General features: G+C 36.7%; 1 protein-coding gene across 3 annotated transcripts in view; it reads right to left on the bottom strand.

Annotated features, from left to right (window-relative positions):
• SHROOM3 (shroom family member 3) overlaps positions 1–21,614 on the bottom strand; it is a 172,341-nt gene that overhangs the window by 14,176 nt on the left and 136,551 nt on the right. For all 3 annotated transcript variants that reach the window (XM_072405481.1, XM_072405482.1, XM_072405483.1), the window contains 2 exons: positions 12,775–15,967; positions 631–698 (listed from right to left, as the gene is read on the bottom strand). In XM_072405481.1, coding sequence (XP_072261582.1) covers positions 631–698; positions 12,775–15,967 — 3,261 coding nt within the window. The remainder of the gene's footprint in view (positions 1–630; positions 699–12,774; positions 15,968–21,614) is intronic.

Below are 21,614 nucleotides of genomic sequence, written 5' to 3'. Positions count from 1 at the left end.
GGGATCGCACACTGTTCTCAATGAATGTGGCCACGGCCACATTTATTGAGAAGATCCCCAGGCACTAGAGGTTAATTAACCTCTAGTGCCCTGGGGATCGCAAACAGGAGGATTCCCAGGGAATCCTGTGAATCCCCTGTTATAATTTCCTCAGTCTTCCGATGGTTTCGCAAAATAGGTTTGCCGTAATTTTGCAGAACCATCGGAAGTTCGAAGAAAATTTTGTGAAGATGCCAGAGGCATTCTTGCCCATCCCTACTCCTGACCAAATCCCAGTGACATTAGAGAACAAGGTCTAATGAGAAAGGTTTGGCCAGCCTAACCTGTCAAAAACTGAACACAGCTACTAGGGGGCCAAAAGTAACATAACTTCCCACATAATCTAGAAAAAGTTGCATTTCCCTGCAGCTTTACATTACAGCATTTGGCAGTGCTCAGTGAGGAGTAAAGGAGTACTGGGGTCCCATAAAGACCAACAATTGAGTTATGAAAAGGTTTCTATAAGTACCCTTTAATGTGCCGAGTTTACAGATATGTTTTTCAGAAAGTACTAAAGGCACATGAGATATATTGTATTATATTTACAAGTGGAACAATTACTATCCAGTTATCTATGATCTATTATCTTACCGAAATTCTTTACTTGAACTGTAAGATGCTTGCTTCATAAGAAGAGATTCCCTCCTCACCATAAAATCCTGTAATAAATAAAACATGACAACTTGTTAGAAACTATTTAAAGGACATGTAAACGAAATGCCCAAAGCACATATAAGCTTTAACATATCATTTCAAAAGTAATTTTCAATGTGCCTTCTGTTAAAATAATGTTTGGTGATCCTGCTATGAACATCTTTGTTCAGACACCTTCAATCAAAAATTGACAACGCTAAGTCCCTTTTCACCAGTTGTGCTTTTGCATTGTTTCCCTCCACATTAAGCCTGACTGAAGACTACAAGTGTTCCCTATATAAAATGTGGATTTCAAAGCTGTGTCTGATTTTGCTGCATTCACACAGGGTCATAGTGCACAGGTCATGCAGGCCGGATTATTAGGATTTTGGCAACTGACCCTGACCACACACAAACTAACGCTGTCATTGTATGAGTAGTTTTTAATTTTCCTCAATGAAATTTAATCAGGTATTGATTGCTGCAGGTTATTGTCATATTATACTAGCTAATTTGAAAAGCAATTAAACTTTTGTATAATGCCTGAGGTAACACAGAACAATGAATGCAGATACTACTATCTGCTCTGAATGTAATATTGTCCAATGCACACACATAGTTAGGATGTACAGATCCACAGGGAGTGATATGAACTGATTAAGTGTGATAAGATCTGATTAAGGTCAGAATTTATTTTATTGAAGCCAGGGTATGACAAGGTATGTATCAGATTTTCTAACCAGGTATTCATATCAAGAGTGGATAGGGTAACAAACAGGATAAACAGAAAATGTAGTAATAAAATAAATGTATAAGCAGCATAGCAATGTAAAGGGTCTCCATGTGGTTTGCACTGTTCACTATTGTTTTTTAATTAACAATATACTGACTTTTTAGAGTTTCAGGAATTAACTGCACAGGTATATTGTTACAGGTTGCTAACACTTAGAATTTATCATTTTTTAGTACTCAAAATTAAACTGCAGGCATATAAAAAACAACTTTCTGCAACTATTTGCTTGTTATTTTGCCTGATACATATAATTTTTTAAGCAAACTGTGCAAGTACCTAAATTTGATTTGAATTCAGCATTTTGCAGTCCTAGTATAGTGGGGTCAGTTGGTGGTCCTGCAATGCAAAGATCATGCATTTCTGAAATGTGGATTACTCCAAATCTTTCTGAGATGACAGTCCGAGTACTGTGCTGAAGCACATGCAAATTAGATTTGGACTACTTTAAAGGATGATGATGTCGCCCTTATGGGAGATTTTTCTTTATGCAATACAAACAGATCATGGCTGTTTGGAGGAGCTGGCGGGGTGTTGTACAGACTACACATGCAGACCATCCTAGGTAATGCCAACATGTGAAAAATGAAAAATCCAATCAATGAAAATGGTGGGTCAGTGGGAATAGTTAGATATCTGATGTACTGCAGGTTCTAATGCACACTGTGAATGCAGTAAAATCAGAATAATACATTATCAGTAGGGGGCAGAGGAGCCTGTACAACTGTGTAGGACTGAAGGTAAGACTGGAATTCAGCTTTTATATAATCACAAATATATGGATGAATAAGCTTTTAAAAATGTTAAGGTCACCTCATAAATCACTTTAAGATAAACACTATAGTAATGACTGAAAAACTGAAACACAATATACTTTCCCTTTAAGTGGGCAAAAAGAGATTTTACAAATGTCTGTCAGTTTGTATTAAATATAAAGTTAATAATGTTTGGTAACATTTGAAATAAAACTGCTGTGGGTTACATAGAAGAAACATCTTTGTATCAGTGAAGTCATATTACTATTTCTAAACATGTCATTTTATCTAGGGAGTTATAGCACTGCTGTATATATCAGCACTGTCAATGCCTCCCTCTGGCCTTGCAGTTTCATCTTGTCATGCAGAAAGTATGCACCATATTAGGGGATTCCAAGCTTCTCTCAGGAACCCCAGCAATGTGCTGACGTCACCAATTAGAAAGCCATCACTACACACTGCCTGGGAATTTTACTGCACAGAATCTCCCTGTATGTGTTAAAGTGAATTTAGAAAAGAGTCTTATATCTTATACATTTTCTTTTGTCACATTTAGTTTATCCGCAGCTATGGGATTATATGCAGATCACAAGACACAAGTTTTTCTTTGGGCAGAGTAAGTGCTGTCTGGGTCCTCACTGGGAAGATTCAGTCTATATCTATACCAGTATTGAAGTAGTCAGTTGACATTGAAAAATGACAAAAATGTGTTTTTGGGTCAGCAACTTGGAAAGCAATTGGCAGAAGTTCTATCCCTTTCCAATTGCTGCTGAATATGTGGCAGAATAATTTGTATTATTAATACTCAGTATTTATTTAGCGCCGACATGTTACACAGCTCTGTCCGTAGGTCCATAGGTATATCACTAGCTGTCATTAATACAGTCTAAGGTCGATTTTGTGGAGAAGCCAAATAACCTAATTGCAGGTTTTTGGAATGTGTGAGGAAACCAGGGTACCCGGAAGAAACACGGGGAGAACCTGCAAGGGCCAGAGTGCTAAGCATGCTGCCCTATTATAACCAGCAAACTGTGATCTCTAAAATAAACTATCAATTATTGGCAGCAACTCAATATGAAAAGCTTTATAAAAACCAATGTAGTGACTAAGGACTGTTAAGCTGTTATAGAAATACTTTTTTTCATTTGGGTATCATTTAAAAATTATCACTAAGTGCATCTATTCATTTAATGATAAAATAATTATTCATTTTAAGGAGTATGCTATAGAGATATTTAAATATTGCACAGCTATGCTTGATAGCACATAGTTAAAAATAAAATAAAAAAAACTAATTAAGAACAACAAAACAACAAGAAATAGAAAAACACCCATACATTTGGATTACATTGTTAAATATATCAATTTTACAACAGACCACACAGAGAGACAGACAAGGAAACATGTATAAGCCTAGCCAGACAATGCAACATATATATTGATGTATATTTTTTCACATATAGACTTTTGTGATAAGACTCCAAAGATAAAAAGTGCAGGGGGTTTTAGGTGCTCAGAGTTTACATATGCCACCATCTCTGTTTAATTACACTGATCAACAAACATGTCATTTTAGGTTATGTTTGATGTACAGATTCCAAATATGTATTGGTTTTGCTTGATTGGCTCTAATTTTTGAAATACTGACCTCAATATTAACCTCATGGTAAATTAATGATCACATGAGGTGCCTACGTATACAAAAATTAATTTATGAAGTTCTTAATGACAATATATTCTATATTCAGTATATTTACAGAACTAATAACAAAGAAGTCATTGAAAAATTCTGTTTGTATGATTTCCTTTAATACTAATCAGGACAATCACATTGAAGTCCCCAGCAGTAGTCTGCCATCATGTGTCTATCCCATCTGCCCTGATACTTTTCTTCCATCACCTTTATATCTTTATGGAACCTCTCCCCTGTTTGCTCACTGAAATCGCCAAGGTTTTCTGGAAATTTTCGCTAATGGCTATGGAGATAGTGTACCTTTATTCTCATAGTAGCACCCAATTTTTTAAAGCCATTTGCTCGTTAATGATGTGCGCTGCATCATTTTTCATGTTTTCCCTTGGAGGCCATGTCATTTTTTTCCAGTGATCCTGCTTTGCTCTACTATCTCACAAGCAGATGTAACATGGCTACTTTGTGTATCCACTTTGCTGTGCAAGTAAGAAGTTCATCATTTTTAAATCAACACATATGGACCATTAGTGTTCATGATAGCAAAGCTTTTGTAAGACCATTTGGATATGTTCATATTCTTCTTTAAGTTTTGTTGAGTGACCAACTGGAATTGATGCATAGCAGTTGCCATTATGCAGTAAAAAAGATTTCAAACTTCGAGCGGAACTGTCTATGAAAAGCCGCCAGTCTTCTGGTCAGTATTCTGGTACTGCCATATGGGCTAGTAGTCCAGGGATGTTACAACAGTACATGAAGTCTCCATCTTCACTGAAATATGGTAGGAGTGTCACCTCTTGTCCTATAAACCGTTATTTTACGTTATTCTTCCAGTCTCAGCCAGTTCTTTTCTTTTATCGTTTATCTTTTTATGCTTGTTTTGACAGACTTAGGTCTCAAATTAAATCATTGAGCTCTTTTTGGGAGAACTGCTGGTTTGATGAGTCACTTCCTTCATATTCACTTCCACTGCTAACTCCTGGATTACACTCCAAACCTTGTATTTCCTCCATGTCAGATACACGAAGTTCAGGGAGTGTAGTGAAGACTGGTATGGGAACATCAGCATCATGCGGCACAGGTTGTCTGGCTGATTCCAATTCAGGGGATTCCCACTTGATTTGCTTGTAACGATTGAAACCTTTTACATTCACAGCACAAAAATAACAATCAATATGGTTTTTGGGCTCTCGCTATACCATAGGTACACCAAATTTTAAACTTTTCTGTTTTCAACTGACGTAGACACTCTACACATGTTTCGAATACCATATGGGGAGCCTAATACTTATATTGGTCCCCCAGTTTAATACCAAAATATGCAAGATATGCTTGTTTCATAAATTCTGTAATGTTCTTCTCTGTTTTGCTGAGAATATTCACCACAAATGTAGCAAAATACATTAGGGTCATTTAAACTACTTCTTGAAGAACTCATATTTCTGTAAAAAAAATGTATGAATAAAAAGAAGGAAAATGAAAGTTTCATGAAAATAAAGCTACATTTATAATATATAAAATGCAAAACATTGGTGTAAAAAAAGATCGATAATAATGTGCTGTTTCACAAGAACTGGAGCCAATTCAATGAAACTGATGTCATTTCTAGATTTAGCAGACCTGAAATAAACTAAATATATTGAAAAATCCTTGGCAAGTGATAAACATTTTTTTTTGTTGAGCTGTGTTAATACTGAACTTGCAGTACTTGTGTGGTAGTGACACACTAGGATTGTACTAACTGCATACGTCCTAAGATTTGGTCTCTGTCTCTCTCTTTATAAATGCCTGTGCATTTGCCTGTGATTTCACTGGCATAATTTGAAATCTTTCAGAATTCATTTAAAGGTGAATGCAATCTGTGCTTGACCTCCTTCTGACTTACATCTCACCTGATTCAAGTGGGGTTTCCAATCCTACAGAGAATTTAAAACCTGTAAGACGCACAAAAAATGACACAATGGGGGTTTACATATTAAGCATTGAAACTAACATTCACTGAAACATTCCCTGGCGGAGATTCAATTACTGTCAATGAAACACATGAACCTGGAAGGTTTTCAGGGAATGTTAAACTACATGTCAGATTCACTGCTTTCCAAATAGGCCCCAACATCTTTACTATCGGTGTTCAAAAAAATTCATAATTTGACTTTTGTAAAGATTAACAGGGCCTCTTAACCTTTAGTGTTTTTTATTGCTGTATGTGTCCCTATTGGAGAAATCTTATTCTCTTTATTGCCATCAGTGTGACAAGGAATGAGGAAAATTCTCTTTAATGGTAATACAGATAGTAATTATGGCGTAACTAAACTCAGAATTTTCACTTTACATAACAGAGTACACAACCCTTTTATGCAAGGTGAAAATTCTGTTTTTTTTTTTTTTGTTTTAAAAAGGGTGCAGCATGGCCCCCTAATTCTCGATTGCCTAGGTAAGCAAACTTTTTTGGCCATTAGACCATTTTAGGGGTAGGGAGGAGCACACTTGGCCAGACTCTCTCTCGAGTCCTGGCTCCGCCTTCACCAGGATTGCCCCTTGAAAGGAAATAGGTATGTATTGCGGAGGAGAGGGACTGTTCCCCAATGGATGAGGGAATGTTTACCCTGGCAGCGGAAGTGTTAACGCCGGCCACGGTAAATAGGGAAAGGAGCCACAACACTGAGGCCTAAGAGTCGCATGCAGGTGCGAAGCTCCGGCAGTTTGTTCCGCCTCCGCCGCGGTTTGCCAGATTAGGCCGGATCGGCCAGGGGGCGTTAGGCCAGAACAAATTTCTGGCTAGGCAATATCAGCCTAAAGGCTGGAGTTTGCTGACCTCTAGCCTAGGTAATGAATGAATGGGAGCACAAAGCCCTCCGGGATACCTAAGCCAAGAGCTCTTTGGTCAAAAGGGAAAAAAAAATGTTGATCTCATTGTGCATGCGTGAGTACGTTTTTACATATCTACATCACCTGATCTCGCGCCTGTGTCGGGTGACGTAGGAAGATGAACCTGGAAGAAGAGGAGAAGATGGCAGCACCTGGTGCTCCGGCACGAAGTCGGAAGCTGGGACGATGCTGGAACCAATCGTAGAGACTTTCGGACCGATCAACTGCTCTACAGGCTTGAGAGCAGGGTTTTTTTTTTGTTTTGGGTGAAGTTTGGATTTACTTTCTCTTTAAGACCGAGCAGAGGAGATTATCTTTCCCCACTCTAAGTAAAAGAGCATGCAGCATATGGGTGCATATAGCTAAAGAATTTACCGACTAGCTACATAAGCTGCTAAAACTAATGGCAGAAAAATGTCAGTTTAATATTGACGAGTGCGCTATATACTTGCAAGCCAGGTTGTAAAATCCTCTGCAGGAACCATGCTATCAAAGAAGACAGCAGCATTTTCTCTAATTTCTGTCTTAGGGATAGTGAATGCTAAGACAGGAGAGGGAAATTCTTTTTACAGGTAAACAACAATAAAACCTGAAAGAAGTTTCACGTAAAGGACTCACAGTTGCAAACATATTCAAGTGCATTGATCTATATTATTTGGCATTGCACTGAGCAGGGTTATTTATTTGCAATGGGCCCTGCCACAGGCTAAAGTTCTGGGCCTCGTTAATTTTTATGCCATGCACTGCAAACGAGCCAAGCAGCAGGTGCATTTGTGTAAACTGTGGGTGCCACCGAACAAGAACCACAAAGCACCACAATGTTTGTTGTTGTATTATAAATTTACACATATAAAATTGAGAAAGCACTATATGGCACATACATGTATTTATCTTAATGCAATGCATGTTTCCTTGCCTTGGTATAGGCAATTCCTATACTTCTATAAGTCTACTGATTAGAAAGTACCTTAAGAGATAGGTATATAGGAATATACAGTATTACCCACAGCTATAGCAAGGGGCTGTATGTTGTTGTAAATGTTATAATGAGGCATATGAAGTGATAGACATACAGTATCTTTTACTATTGTGTATCTTTTTGCTGCTGATTGCCATATTGCGCTCAGCAAAACAGTAGAATTTGCGCGATATCTCTATCAAAGAAACACATCTTATCTTCCTGTACTGAGATGTAGCATGTACTTTTAACAGAGCTTTAATTAGAGCAATTTAGCAGGAGTCAAACTTCCTTTTGGCTCTTTTTCATGTTTGTTGGCTCGGTAAAAATATCTTAATCTCTTCCAGCATAATTGTTAACAACTTAATTCATTGACAGATAAGTTCCTGGCAGTTTTGATGTTCGCTGATCTATAAAGAGTTGGCTTTACAAGTACAAATCTGTGCAGTGTGCACTAATTATAGCCTTGAACTTGTAAAGATTAAACTAAATGGTTCCAGTATGATACTTATTTACTATTGTAGGATGGTTACTCCCCAAGCTATCTCTGCCATGTTCATTTGAAAATACCCAATCAGATTTGTGTTTTCTCTCTCATGGATAGGTATATGAGGTGTACAGATACCGCTTTATTTACCAATAAAAATTAGGTTAAATTTAGGTGATGGGTCATATGTTAAGCTTATTAGTTGAGATCCTGCTGGCTAGGCACTCTTAGGTGAATGGGTTATTAGGTAAGAAAACCCCTTCTAATCTCTCCAATGGGGACACAAACAATAAAATAATTATTTGTCAAAAGTTAAAATTCAACATAAATGTCCGCTCACAACTTAGTCTTAGTAGCCATTGCTTTTAGGATAGAAAATCTGAGGAAACACGCTGGGTAAAAGAACAGCAGGAAATACCCAATACCTAAGTGCTTCCTAACACTATATAAAATGAAAAGCTCTTTAATTTTACCCAAAGGTTTAAATAAATACACCTCAAATGAAAATTGCGAGTAATCGTTTTTAAATAGTCCATTCAATTAACATAAAAATGGTCTTTTAATGCTAATCGCCAGCCTACGGTATGTTATGTTTATTGTGTGTGAGAAACTGACCCATATTAGGCCCACACACAAGGCCTACTCTGCCTTGCCAGAAAGGAAGCAGCAGGGTATCTTGGGTCATGTGGTCACAGTGGCATCACATGACACGTACATGTGATATGTGTGTGCTGCCTCTCTCTCTATAGCTTATACAAATATTCTTTATGGAGGTTTGATAGTCAAACTTAACACAATTGTAATGGTATTTTGAGGGCGTAAAAATTCAAACTTTCACAGTGACCATGTTATATATTTGAGTTCTGCTCTAAATAAAAGATTGTATCTCCTAGATTGTGAGCTTTTTGGGGCGGGCTCTTTTCCTCCTCCTGTGTATTCGTCTGTCATTGGCAACCCCTATTTAATGTACAGCGCTGAGTAATATGTTGGCGCTGTATAAATCCTGATTATTAATATTATTATTATTAATAATATTAATTTCACCAAGATACTGTTAAATGTGCATTTTCCTTGCTCATCCCTGGAATTGGCCTGCTTTCTTCCAGCTGTGAGTTGGAAGTTGCACTTTGATTGTTATGTGTTTTCTCATCCACATAGCATAGTAATGAATAAGGTTCTCATTACTATCTTCAGACAACTGGGATCTAGAGCAGCCTTTCTCTATCTTTTTATTATGGGGGAACACTTGAAATAACTTTCAGGTCTTGGGGAATCCCTGACAATAATTACAATATCCACAAATCACAGTACATTGGCCAGGTGCTCACTGGAAGGAATTCTTACATTGCTGGCCATCGGTTTTAGCTAACCTACCCTGAGAGGCACAAATTTTATGTGCTTTTCAGCTTTGTTTGCTTTTTGTAACAACTATGTAACCTAATATATAATGATGATGCTAACGTTATTTTGTGAAATTTTAGGATTTGTGACACCATATATTATGTATTATGTAACAAAGGAGAAGAAATGGATGCTTAAATGGAAGTTAAATGTTACAAAGTTGTCATATGAATACAGTATGCTTGGGAACAGATTTTCAGATTTTGCTCTGACCTAGTTAGACATTTTTGTATCTTACCCCTTAATAAATGCAATTAAGCGAATGCAAAGATTCTAATCCCACATGTTCAGCTTCATTCCCACATACTTCCTAAACTCAAACTCAAATTGAGTGCGTAATCAACAATATTTCAGATGTTTGTGCTGAGCTAAACAAAATCTGCCAGTTTATCTGGTTAGGAAAATGTGCTGTCATGTGAATAAACCCTGTTTGTTTCCTATGCTTTTGTCAATTAAAATGTATTATAAATATAATATAATAAAATATAATATAAATGGTTTGGTAAATTAATATTGTTACTAAATTACAGTTCGGTACTGTGCCTGATTTATTTTTTATTTTTTTATTTAAGGTTTTTTTATTTGCACCTACTGTTGGACTAACTTTTATTGGTCTACCCCTACTTCTTTCCAAAGCTTGTTCCCAAAATGTAACTGTTAGTGCATATAAGAAACTATCACGGATAGTACTTACTGCACATATCTACAATCACCTTAAGCATTTTTACTATAAAAACAGTAAATGCTACATTATCTGTCATATCATAGATAAAGCCAAATGAAAAAGTGTATTTTTAGTGTATAATAAGAAGTGTGCATGTTTTCTTTTTATTTTGTGATCCAGGTCAGAAAGCTGGAGGAGGTTTGCTGTGTAAAGCTCAATGCCCCCTGCTGATTGCATAGTCATTAATCCAACTCACTAGGAGGTTGGGGGTGGGTTGGCTAGGGGAGGCATCCTGTGGGACCATGGTGGCAGAGACTGCTCTCTAAATGTTCTTCTGTTCAGCATACTGTCGGAGACTGAAATGTTACTGTGTTGGAGATAAGCTGGATGTAAAATAAAATAAGATGAGCAGAATGCTGTTTGGCAGCATATTTTTCCCCCAATTATGCATGGGCTTTAAAATAAACATGATTTAACAAATATGGGAACTGCTATTACAGATCTCCTTGGGCTTTATGACTAGTTACAATTGAAGCCCCAAGTCAAATTTCTTGATCTGCACACTTGTTCCTGGTCAGAAAGGTATTGCAGTATTAAGGCTAGCTAGTATGGTGACCTGGATTTCATAAATAGACATCTCAGCAAAGGCATCCACTATATTTTGTTCTTTTAATCATTTTATTTTAATATAAAGAAAGGTAGATTTGCTGGGCATGGCAGAATAGGTTTAATATTTTATTCCCTGGGAACATGAAACAAAGAATTTAAAAAATCATTATAATTTTTTGGTGGATTTTTTTAGTCTGTCACCACAAAAGCATATTTAGCTCAGATTTCATTACTTTTCTTTTTATCAGCATTTCTTTTGAAATGTCATAGTACCAATGGTATGCAAATGGTTGTATGTAAGCAGGTTCAACAGGTTAGGACAGAATATTAAAGAAATTTACACATGTTCTATATACTTAACCTGCTACTAGTGGACTGCTGTACAATTATAGAGAATGTACTTGTACTCCATTCTGGAACTAATGTTATCTAAGAATGCTAATAATATTTGGATCCTATTAGTATTTTTAGTGACTTTCTTACTAGGGTGAATGCAGCAGAACAAAGACAAAGCAGATTTAAAGCTTTCTATACATGGGTAGATAGGGTCATGCATTGCAACCTGGAGGCTTGATCTAGATTAGTTTATTGTTCTTGTAGGCACACCTTTCACAAAGTTACATAGAAACATGCAAATAGCATTGCTAACAACACTAACATTGTGATGTATAAAGTATAAGAACTGTAAAAGTGATTACAACCATAATATGTTTCCTGCATTATATGAGCATCCACGTAAAATAAATATTTATAGGTGAAACCCAGTCCCAGGATTCATGCTCAGCAATACTAAAATTCTACTGAATACAATTACATGCAGTATCCATACTATATATATAAATTTATAGTGAAGCAGGTTCAGTATCCACTTTCTTCTAAATCCAACAGGACTCTATTTCTAGATATTAGATTCTTACAGATCTGTTTTATTGTAAACACTTTAGACAACAGTAGCACAGGTAAAGTAATGATGCATATAACTAGCACTAATAGTTAACTTAATATTAAATATAATAAAGAATTTAACTTATCCACCTTAATAATTTATACACTTGGAAGTACGCATGACGATGTGAATTTAAGTGAATGGAATATAAATGTGTGTACAGAAACCAACATCCTGAGAAAGAGTATCACTAGTAACAAAAAGTGATGCATTCTTCCCCCAGAATGCCATCTATTCAGCTATAGAATCTCCAGAGAGACAACAGTTATATTGGAAGGGAAACCAGGCTCTTAGCTTGGGTCAAAGAGTCAGACAAAGCTTTCAACAAAAGAAGATGATGCCCTAATAGAACTTCATAACATAAAAAAATACTGATGCCCTGGGATCCTACCCATAATAAAGTGATCGAACACACCTGCCTGCAGAAGCTCCAAACCGAGATCTATAAACATTTGTGAAATACGTCCATTTTGAGCAAAATATGAAACACAAATTTAGTCAGGTTTTTTTCCAATCAAATCCTACAAATAACATATGGAAGCTGACAAGTTGCATTACCCAATGTGTTGTGTATATATACTGTCAGTTATTTAAATATCACGCTGATAGTTTTTAAGGAAGAGAAGCTTTGTTTGAGTATGAAATTGGAGCTGATTTTAGCCACTAAGAAGAAAAAAATCCCAGTTGATTGGTATGGAAAATAATCATATTTTTTTAATCGCTCTCTCGTTTCTAAAAAGCTAGCATAATAGACCTGCCCAGTAATAAAATTATTGCACTCAAGACCATTAATTATTCCCATATAAAATCCAATGGCTTCTGTAGTGAACACTCCTGTCATGGCCTTGTATTTTCATGGTGTAAAGAATTTTAGAAACAAAGGGTATATTAAAAGAAAGTAAGATAATATTTGTACAATGAATTTAAATTCACATACCTGGTTTGTCTTTTCGTTGACTGGTGAAGACCTGGATCTCACATGGATGGCAGTGGGTTGTTGAGAATTTACATATAAATCTCGATCAGATGCTGTTCTATCAGGCTTGTGCTCTGATAAGACCATTGAAAATTCTGATAGATTTGATGAAGTGATTTCTTTAGGTTTCTGTGAGGAAGAACTATTACTTTCTGTCCTAGACTTAAAATCCAAGCCTAGACGATGCTGAACAAATGAACTTGTGCGAGCTCTGTTTTCCTTGTGTTCTTTTTTCTTCTCTAAATTGGCTAAATCAAATAGGCCTGTGAGTCCAGGAGGTAGAGTGGAAGAAACTCGTCCAGTTTTAGACAATGTATCCTTTAGATCCAAACTGTGGAATGGTATATTATGATCTTGTAGAGAATTCATGCTAGATGTAGAAGAAACACTCTGGCTGTCCATCATACTTCCTGAGAAGTAGGTGCTCTGGGATCGCTCTTTTAAGAGTCCAGGCTCCTGGGATGAAGGCCTTCGGCCAGTCTTTCGTTCTATGTAGTCTGCAAGGGCATTCTGCTGCAGCTGTTTTAGCTCTGGTTTAGAAAGGTTAACAGTTGAACAAGCTTTGCCATCTCTTTCAAACATTCTGCGCCTGTCCGCCACTGTTTGTTCCAAAAAGCTGATGTTCTGCCCTTTCTTTTGGCTACCAACAGATGATGACTCACTTTCAGATGTTCCTACCTCATTCATCTTCTCTGGCTCTGAATATGATCGCTTTTTCTGTTCAGCTGTTAAACGTCTTCTGGCTCCAATGCGAGTTACCTGGTTTGATAGAGATGACCCCTCTTGACAATAAAAATCTTGGCTTTTTGCAAATGTCTCTGTGGGTGTGACACTGTGTCGTTCTTTTGGCGCATGAGGCGATACAGGAGCAGCCTTACCATACAGAATAGCTGAAGAAGGTCTTTTTACTCTGTTTTCAGGTTTTTTGTATTGAGGTGGGCTGATTTCCAGATCTTTTCTTCTGTATGATGTTGCTTCTAAGACTTTGGACTGTGCATCTTTGATACTGTTTCTGTAAGCCCTACTAAAACCTAAAGTGTCTTGTGCGGTGCTCTGCCAATGGTCTTCTTTATTTGGCATTGTTTGAGAATTAACTGTTGTTTTATCACTACCTGGCAAGGTTTGCAAAACACATGGCTCCCTATTAATCTCCCGGGTCTTGTCTATTTGAGCCTCAGCTGCTGCTTTCTGAATGTCTCCTAATCTTGAACTGTAGACACTTCCAGTTCTTTTTAACTGGTGCACACCAGAACCTTTGTCAGTAGTATGAGAACCTGAGCGTCTTCGGTATTCAACATTCTGCACATGTTCCTGGGAATTAAACCTATTCCTTAATTCCTCAATGCTATTTACAGATGCTCTGTTTGCTCCTTTCGTGCATTGTCCTGAATGCTGACCATAGATGTTTCCGCTTGTTGTGTGGGGCTTTTGATTCTCTTGCTCTCGTTGCTCAATCTGGCTGATCTTTTCTAAAACAGATGACCTCTGTTTGCCATCTTGCTTAGCAGAAGTTAGACTGTTGCTGCTTCCTGAACTTTGTCGCCTTCTGGTAAAGTCAGTAGTATTTTTGTGAGGTGATTTGGGATCATGAGACTGTAGGTTATTGGTAACATATATCATTGAGCTGTCAGCATCTTCAGTGTGCTTTGTGGAAATGGAGCCTTCTAGTTTGTTTTGGTGATTAGAGACATGGACAGATTGTCTGTTTTCATGTTTATCATTGTGATTTGTGTCAGCATTGTACTGAAAACCCCAGTATTTATATTTGTTTGTATCTTGATTGCTGCTATTTCTTTGCGTTTCCATGCCACTTACTATAGTAGATATGTCAGAGTTTGTTGTACAGGCAATTTCCTGATTCTGTAATGCAAACCCAGTGTGACTTTTAAGTCTTTCATTATTGGCGAATACCTGCATATCCCCATTATCTTGTTGTCTATTATTTCCCTGATTTGCTTTTGCATCCATTTTAGACTCTGGTTTTGGTAGTTGATCATTTTTATTAAAGGACTTATTCATTAAGGACTGATTCATTTTTGTATTAGTTTTTTCATCTTCTGTGTTGTTTTTGGAACCAATGGGAATGTCAGGGTCATCAGAGAAATGAAGTTTATAATGAATGTATTTTGAAGGCCCACCTTCTCTTGTTTCTTCAACGTTAGAAGATTGGTTTGCTGGGCTTGGCCTAGTTGGAATGCTTTGAATATTATGGCTACCTTTTGCAGATTTCATCCCAGGATCAACAGATGAAGAACTATGAGCTCCTTCTTTGGCTAATGCTGGGTAAAGCCGTCCATTATTATTTTTGAGAGGTTGAGGAGCATGAGCAAAATGTGGTTCTGGAGATGGTACTGGGTAAATCCCGGTAGGAAGCATAGGTTGTCCAGGCTGTGGAAGGTGTGAATAAACCTGCTTAGGTTTCATTATAGGGCTACATTCTGGGCTTCTTTCAAGTACAGTATGCAACTGTCCTTCACCAAACACTGCTTTCAACTGTTGATTTGAATTGAATGTGACACTTGCAGAATGTGCTCCAGGTCTATTGGATTGTGTCCGTAAGAGCCTGTTCTGATCCAAACTAGACAAAGAATTTGGCCGTTCATGATGCCTTGTTACTGCATAACTGTCACTCCGTGTGGGTGGCATAGGAGGACTTTTCCCAACTATATCAGTCTCTGAAAGAATTCTGTTCTGTTCGGATCTCCCCACAGAGCCAGTGTTTTTAAGGTGACAGCTGGAAAGCCTACCTCGGTTTTTGACCATAGATGAGTTCACTTCATACTCTTCTGAGACACCACGCTGTGCATCATAAACGGTTTTGATATATCTAATGTCCGCATGCTTAATACCCTCTTGTAAATTACCCCGAGGCAACATACTTTCCATAGAATAGGATCTCTCCTTGCAAAATGTGGTAGGGTGGTATTCTGGTATGCTGGAGTTCGTGGAGAAAGAACTATAAGCAGAATCTCTTTTGCTATGTAAATGAGCAAGTTGATCTATGCAGTTAGTAGACTTTGCAGGTGAAAGATTACATGAATGGTATGCTGATGAAGTGTGGTCCAGGCTTTCCATGCTTCCTCGTGAGCTGTACTGGTCAGGGCTTCGTCTTAAGTACCCATGCTCGTAACTGGAGAGATCACTTGCAGAAGAACTGTAAGAAAAAAGAAACAGAGAGAAAGGTCTTACTGCTTGCAAGAAATGTTCAGTAGAGATTATAAATAAACTTGCAGATGAAATGTTTAGGTTATGGGAGGAACGGAAGAGAAACCATATTTGGGGCCTAGCTCTGTTCTCTGCCAGCTGTCATTCCTGCATATTATAAGTAATTACTTGCGGCTGCTGTGTTCATTCTATTAATCCCACAGCAGTGTAGAAATTACATAGATAACGGAGGGGATTGTCAGACCCTTTTCAAATTTAATAAACAACCAGTTTATTGACACTATTCAAACTGATCACACACATATCCACACACGCATACTACCATGTGAACATAAGAAAGCTTAAAGATTACAGTGTATGCGTGTGTTTTATTTCTTCTCTTTTTATGGAGTTGAAAGTTTTCCCTGGCAGTCTTCCTGGAAACTAGCAGCATTAGAGACATTTTGTTTGCTACAAGAAATCTAAACAGACAAGACAGAGAATCACAGAGGGAAAAAAGCCCTTAGAATTTTTAAGATGAATGTTAAAATGCCACGTGTGGTTAAAATGTGTTATGACATCCTCCAAACAACATGGTGTGCTAAAACATCTAACATTTTACTAGTTAATCTATTATTGGGTATTGTTGCTCAAACAAAAATTATGAAATGCCATGCTTTTGCAACTGATGTTTTGTCATAGTCTAAAATCCTTCAATAGGCTGCCTAGATTAATACTGTGTTACTCCAGGTTGGTTTCCTTTTTTGAAAGATCAATTAATCAGCTGCAAAGAATGGTTGGTAATAACATATGTGATGCTCATTTTGTTTAGATAACAAACCATATCTGTATCACATGTACAATATTTTTCTGACCCTATATCATTTTTAGTAATACTACCTCCCTAATTTTTTCCTCATATTGTCTCAAATTGTCTCAAGTCCACATTACCAAAAAGGCATAGGGTAAATGCACCTTCCTCCGCCTCCTTTGTCAATTTAATTCACTACTGACCTGTCCAAGATTTTAGACAGCAAACTAAAAACTTCCAAAAGGAGAAATTTCAAGTGTTCAAATTTGTTCTCCAATTTTGGTCCCACATATACCTAGGAATAATGATAAGGCACTCAGACACAAAGCAATATTGGGAGACAAGGGAAATGTCACATGTACTCCTGGCTACCTTTTCTTAGATTGACAGCACATATTAGAGGACTGGAAACACTTCCCCAAACACATATGTGGAAGCACTGGGCTTTCCCATGGTGAGCTGGTAGCCCCCTGCAGCAATGTTAACCTGTTACTTAGGTGTTTATCAAGGAAGAATTGGGTCATTTTCTTCTCTGTCCAGTTCAAAAAATATACGTAAGCAAGGTGGCCCTGAATGTAGATATTTCCCATTTAGACTTCCCGTAGTCAGCAATAGCTCTGCTTACTGAGGTCTGTAATCAGAGCACATGGGAGAGGCTGTTCTGCCAGCATCAGCTTTCTTTGTAGCTGTGAGATGTTATGCTACCTAATATCGGGAGGTGAAAAGTAAGTCAATGCTGTAACAATGCAAAACCATGAAACGTGATTTTTTACGCTTATTTAAAGAAGATGTACAATGATGTTTATTTATGATAATAGTATGGTATTTTATGTGGCATACTGTTTGGGTGTGTCAAAATAATTTGCACAGAGATGTAGATGTTTTGTGCAGCTTAAAATTTTTTCTATTACTGTAACTTATTCCTTTCAATATCTCTTGTTAGCATACAATTGTTGAAAGTTCTTTAGGTCAACTCCAACCTTAACCATGACCACCAATCATTATGGCATACATTAGCCTACATGTAACTTTTTACCACCATGAAAGCTCCAGCTGGTTGTGTTTGCATCATAGGCCAATAATTCCCAATACCCCACTGTGCTGTGCTCTATATAGGAAATGTTAGGGTTTACTTTAAAATACTGAACACATAAATGATCACATTCCCACTTCTTTAAGCTAACTTATCAACCTTCTACTAAGAGCATACAGTAAATCAGCCACTACTGCTTTTCCATTACACAAGGTTGGCAAATGCCCAGGATCTTGATATACTATGGGGGAAATAATGATAAACTCATTTGGTAAAAAGATATATTACTGTGATGCAACCATAATTAGCTGAGTTGAAATCTGAATGTGCAAAGCGTAGAACTATTAAAATATTTTCATGTCACTAATAATGACTTGTTTTCAGATTTGTTTTTAGTTCTTTGAGATATGAGTAATTTGTTCAGAGCTAATTTGTTTCACACAAAAAAATCCTGTTTTCCTTTCAGCTTTATGACTATGTCTGGAATTTTTCAAATCCTTCTCCGGAATATATCACTAAACCTATTAAAATGACTGCGTCTAAAAATTCTATACAAAGTCTGCTGGTATAATCAGGGTTACATTGTATGCAATCTTACCAGGGTTTATCATAAGTCTGACTTAGTTGGATGCTATGAACAACAAATATTCTTTTTCTGATTTTAGGCTTCTACATTTAGGGCCCATTTAACACCTTCACACTTTGCATTGCAGTAACATATGTGCTTTACCTTGCTCCTACCATGTTTAGGTTTGCTGTACTACTCCAGCCCACCCAACAGGTGAGTTTTGTGAGTGTTATAACGTTTCGTATCATGCTTGGTGATCTACAATGAGTTGTGTGCATCAATGGTGCAAATGGACCCCTACAAAAACTGAAAAAAAACTTGTATGTAATTTTACTTTCCTCTAGATTTTTTTGTATACACTGCCCGAACAGTAAAGTTCATTGACATTGTTTTCCTCCCAGAGGTATTTGCCTAAGTATGGCCTCTGAATAGCCAAAGGAATAGGATCCCAGATGCAAAACAAATGGCAGCAGTGGTGACAGATTTTGCAGAGTTATCAATGCTGAAGAAGAACAAAGTCAGATATTTTCAGAATTTTGTACCTACACTTACTTCGATACAGATGTGCAACTGGTAAGTGGAACAAGCCGAGTTGATCCTTTCATAAGACTTTGGGTTCTCTGGTGGCTATGCTCACATGTGGGAATTCTATGAAACCCTATTGTAACACCTTTAACATGCATGCTTCCTGGGGACTACTGTCCCTGTAGTCTCTTTAAGCTTTGGTCACCACTTCCGACAACTCACTGGCATAACTAAGCTGAAAATGACCTATGAAAGATAAAAAGACTAAGGACCAACTTCTGAGCTTTAGGTAAGGGAAAACCTGGATTTGAGGGCTCTTCAGGCACTCTAGAAAATAAGGTGTATGCAAGCATAGCTGTATTATTGCAGAAATATGTTTTAATTTAATTTGTTTCCTGTAGAGGTTAGTTCATCTTTCACTAAGAAAATCAACAAAGCAAGATTTGACAAGAGGTGTCCATATTTTTGCAAATAACTGTATTTCATCATAGATAAATATGCAATGTACTGTATAAGTCCTAAGTGATGCCATAGTATATAAAAAATAAGATAATATATTAAATTCCTGTTTTAGTTCCAGTAACATAATCATCATACAGTATTTGTAAACACAAACTGGTATCCAGACCCCAGAACACACATTCTCAGTATTCATGTCTGCATTGAGGTGGCCCTTTTAATACAAATTGCTCACTAGCTAGTTTATTACTAGTTAAATGTGTATTTACTCCTCAGTGACCATGCTCCAGAGAATGCGCATGTATCCTCCTGGGTCTATTTTCATGAAAATGTGCATTAACCCCTCAGTGACTATTTTTATAGTTATGAGCCAGCACTTTTGATTGCAGTTTCAAGGCAATGAAGAAAAAAAAAAATCAGTAGTTCCTCTGTTCTGCATTTGCACAAGGTGACATCAACATTTTTTAACAACACTTTCTCTCTGATCCTGCATGCCAAACATCATCTGCCCTTATCCACAACATTTGGGTAAGAAAATTCAGTTCTGGAAGATACTTCATGGGGGGGGAAATGTTGTATTTGTTATTATTGGTATAGTATTAGTATAATATATATTATAGTATTGTTAAAATATTATCTACCTCATTGCACGCAAAACAAATAATTTTTAGCCTCATTGTTACAGCGCTGGTGATGGCTACAACTGAATCCAAGGCAGGTTTTTCTTTGCCTCCAGTATAGCATGTGCTGTGAATTCATGAGCAGTAACAGGGTTTGGAAATCCCACGCTGAACTCCTCACCCTTGGAGGATTGAAAATGATGTAACATGTCTGGCATGGCTTATTCATTGCACTGTCTTCTGAGTAGCACTTGCTCACTCACTCGTACACTGACATTTCTGCATATCTATTGTACGCTTATGTTACAACGCTTGCATTTTCAAGCAATATTCCTAGACAGTGCTGCAATCAACTGTGAAAACAATGAACTTGATATACAAAGGGCATGCGAATAAAATGGTAATAGACAAAATGTATCTGACATATAGTTCAGCCATTCCTAATACTTTATGATCACACATGTTTTAAAAATCTGTATGTTTGTCAGCTGAATTTTGCATGGAACCCAATGTCAGTGGCAATTGATATGAACAGAGATCTTTGTCATCTATAAAACAATTATTTTACATTATGAATTTAACAGTAGATTATAAACCTGCCTAGATCATCAAAACATCAAGATAATTTATGGTTTTTATGTTGTTTAATATGTTCCACGCTACAAAAGATTAATGTTTTATTTTCTTTTTTTATTCAGATAAATATTAAATATTGCATATACATGATTTCATATTTGCCTTTTGCAGCACCTATAAATATAGACCTGAATAAAGGGGAAGCACACACCCTCATCATTCTCTGGCAAGACATCAGTGACTTAAAGTTACCATGTTAGCAGGCAAATTAAACTAGTTATTTTTTAGATTGTACTGTAGAGAGACAAGGTTACAGAAATGTGCTCTTTAGAAACCTTCCACCATCCTTATTCTCTCCATTCCCACATAAACTGCTTATTGCAATGTCACACAGAAAATTAAGCTCAATTGTATGACCTCAAAATACTTAAACGTAATTATAACAATTACATAGATTGGTTTCCAAGATATTATTACAGGGTTGTTTTGAACTTTAAACACATCCAAACTGGGAAACATTCTAACATGAAATAAAAACAAATGACTTTATACTAAATGCAAATAAACTAGGTTTTAAAAAGAGTAACTATGTTTTTACTGTATTAATACAATTTCAATAACTTGGTTATTTTCAATACAAAAAAACTGACTTCTGGCACTCTACTGTTCGGCTTTGATTACTTTCTTTGGCTAAAACTTCTGTTTTATGTTAAGCACTTTAGTATCAACACGCTAAATCCACCTTCATTAATAAACCAGTGTACAGTTCTATGATGTGTTTATTTTTTGTGCTTTTAAAAGGAATACAGTTATAACAAATGTATATTTTCTGAATGTTTAATCAAAAGTAAATATAATAATTATTACACACTAGGGTTATATATATATATATATATATATACACACACAAATACTATACAGAGATCACAATATATTTTATTAACTAATAGTAAACTATTTTTTTTTATTTAAATACACACAAGATATATTATATGTGTGTGCAAAAATACATAAATATATATGCACTGGTCAATATTATTAAATCCCCACATATTATGGTTGATT

This window comes from Pyxicephalus adspersus, chromosome 3, assembly GCF_032062135.1.
Source record: "Pyxicephalus adspersus chromosome 3, UCB_Pads_2.0, whole genome shotgun sequence".
Lineage (NCBI taxonomy): Eukaryota > Metazoa > Chordata > Amphibia > Anura > Pyxicephalidae > Pyxicephalus > Pyxicephalus adspersus.
The sequence above is the reverse complement of the archived record's forward strand: the minus strand, read 5'-3'. Positions and strand labels throughout refer to the sequence as shown.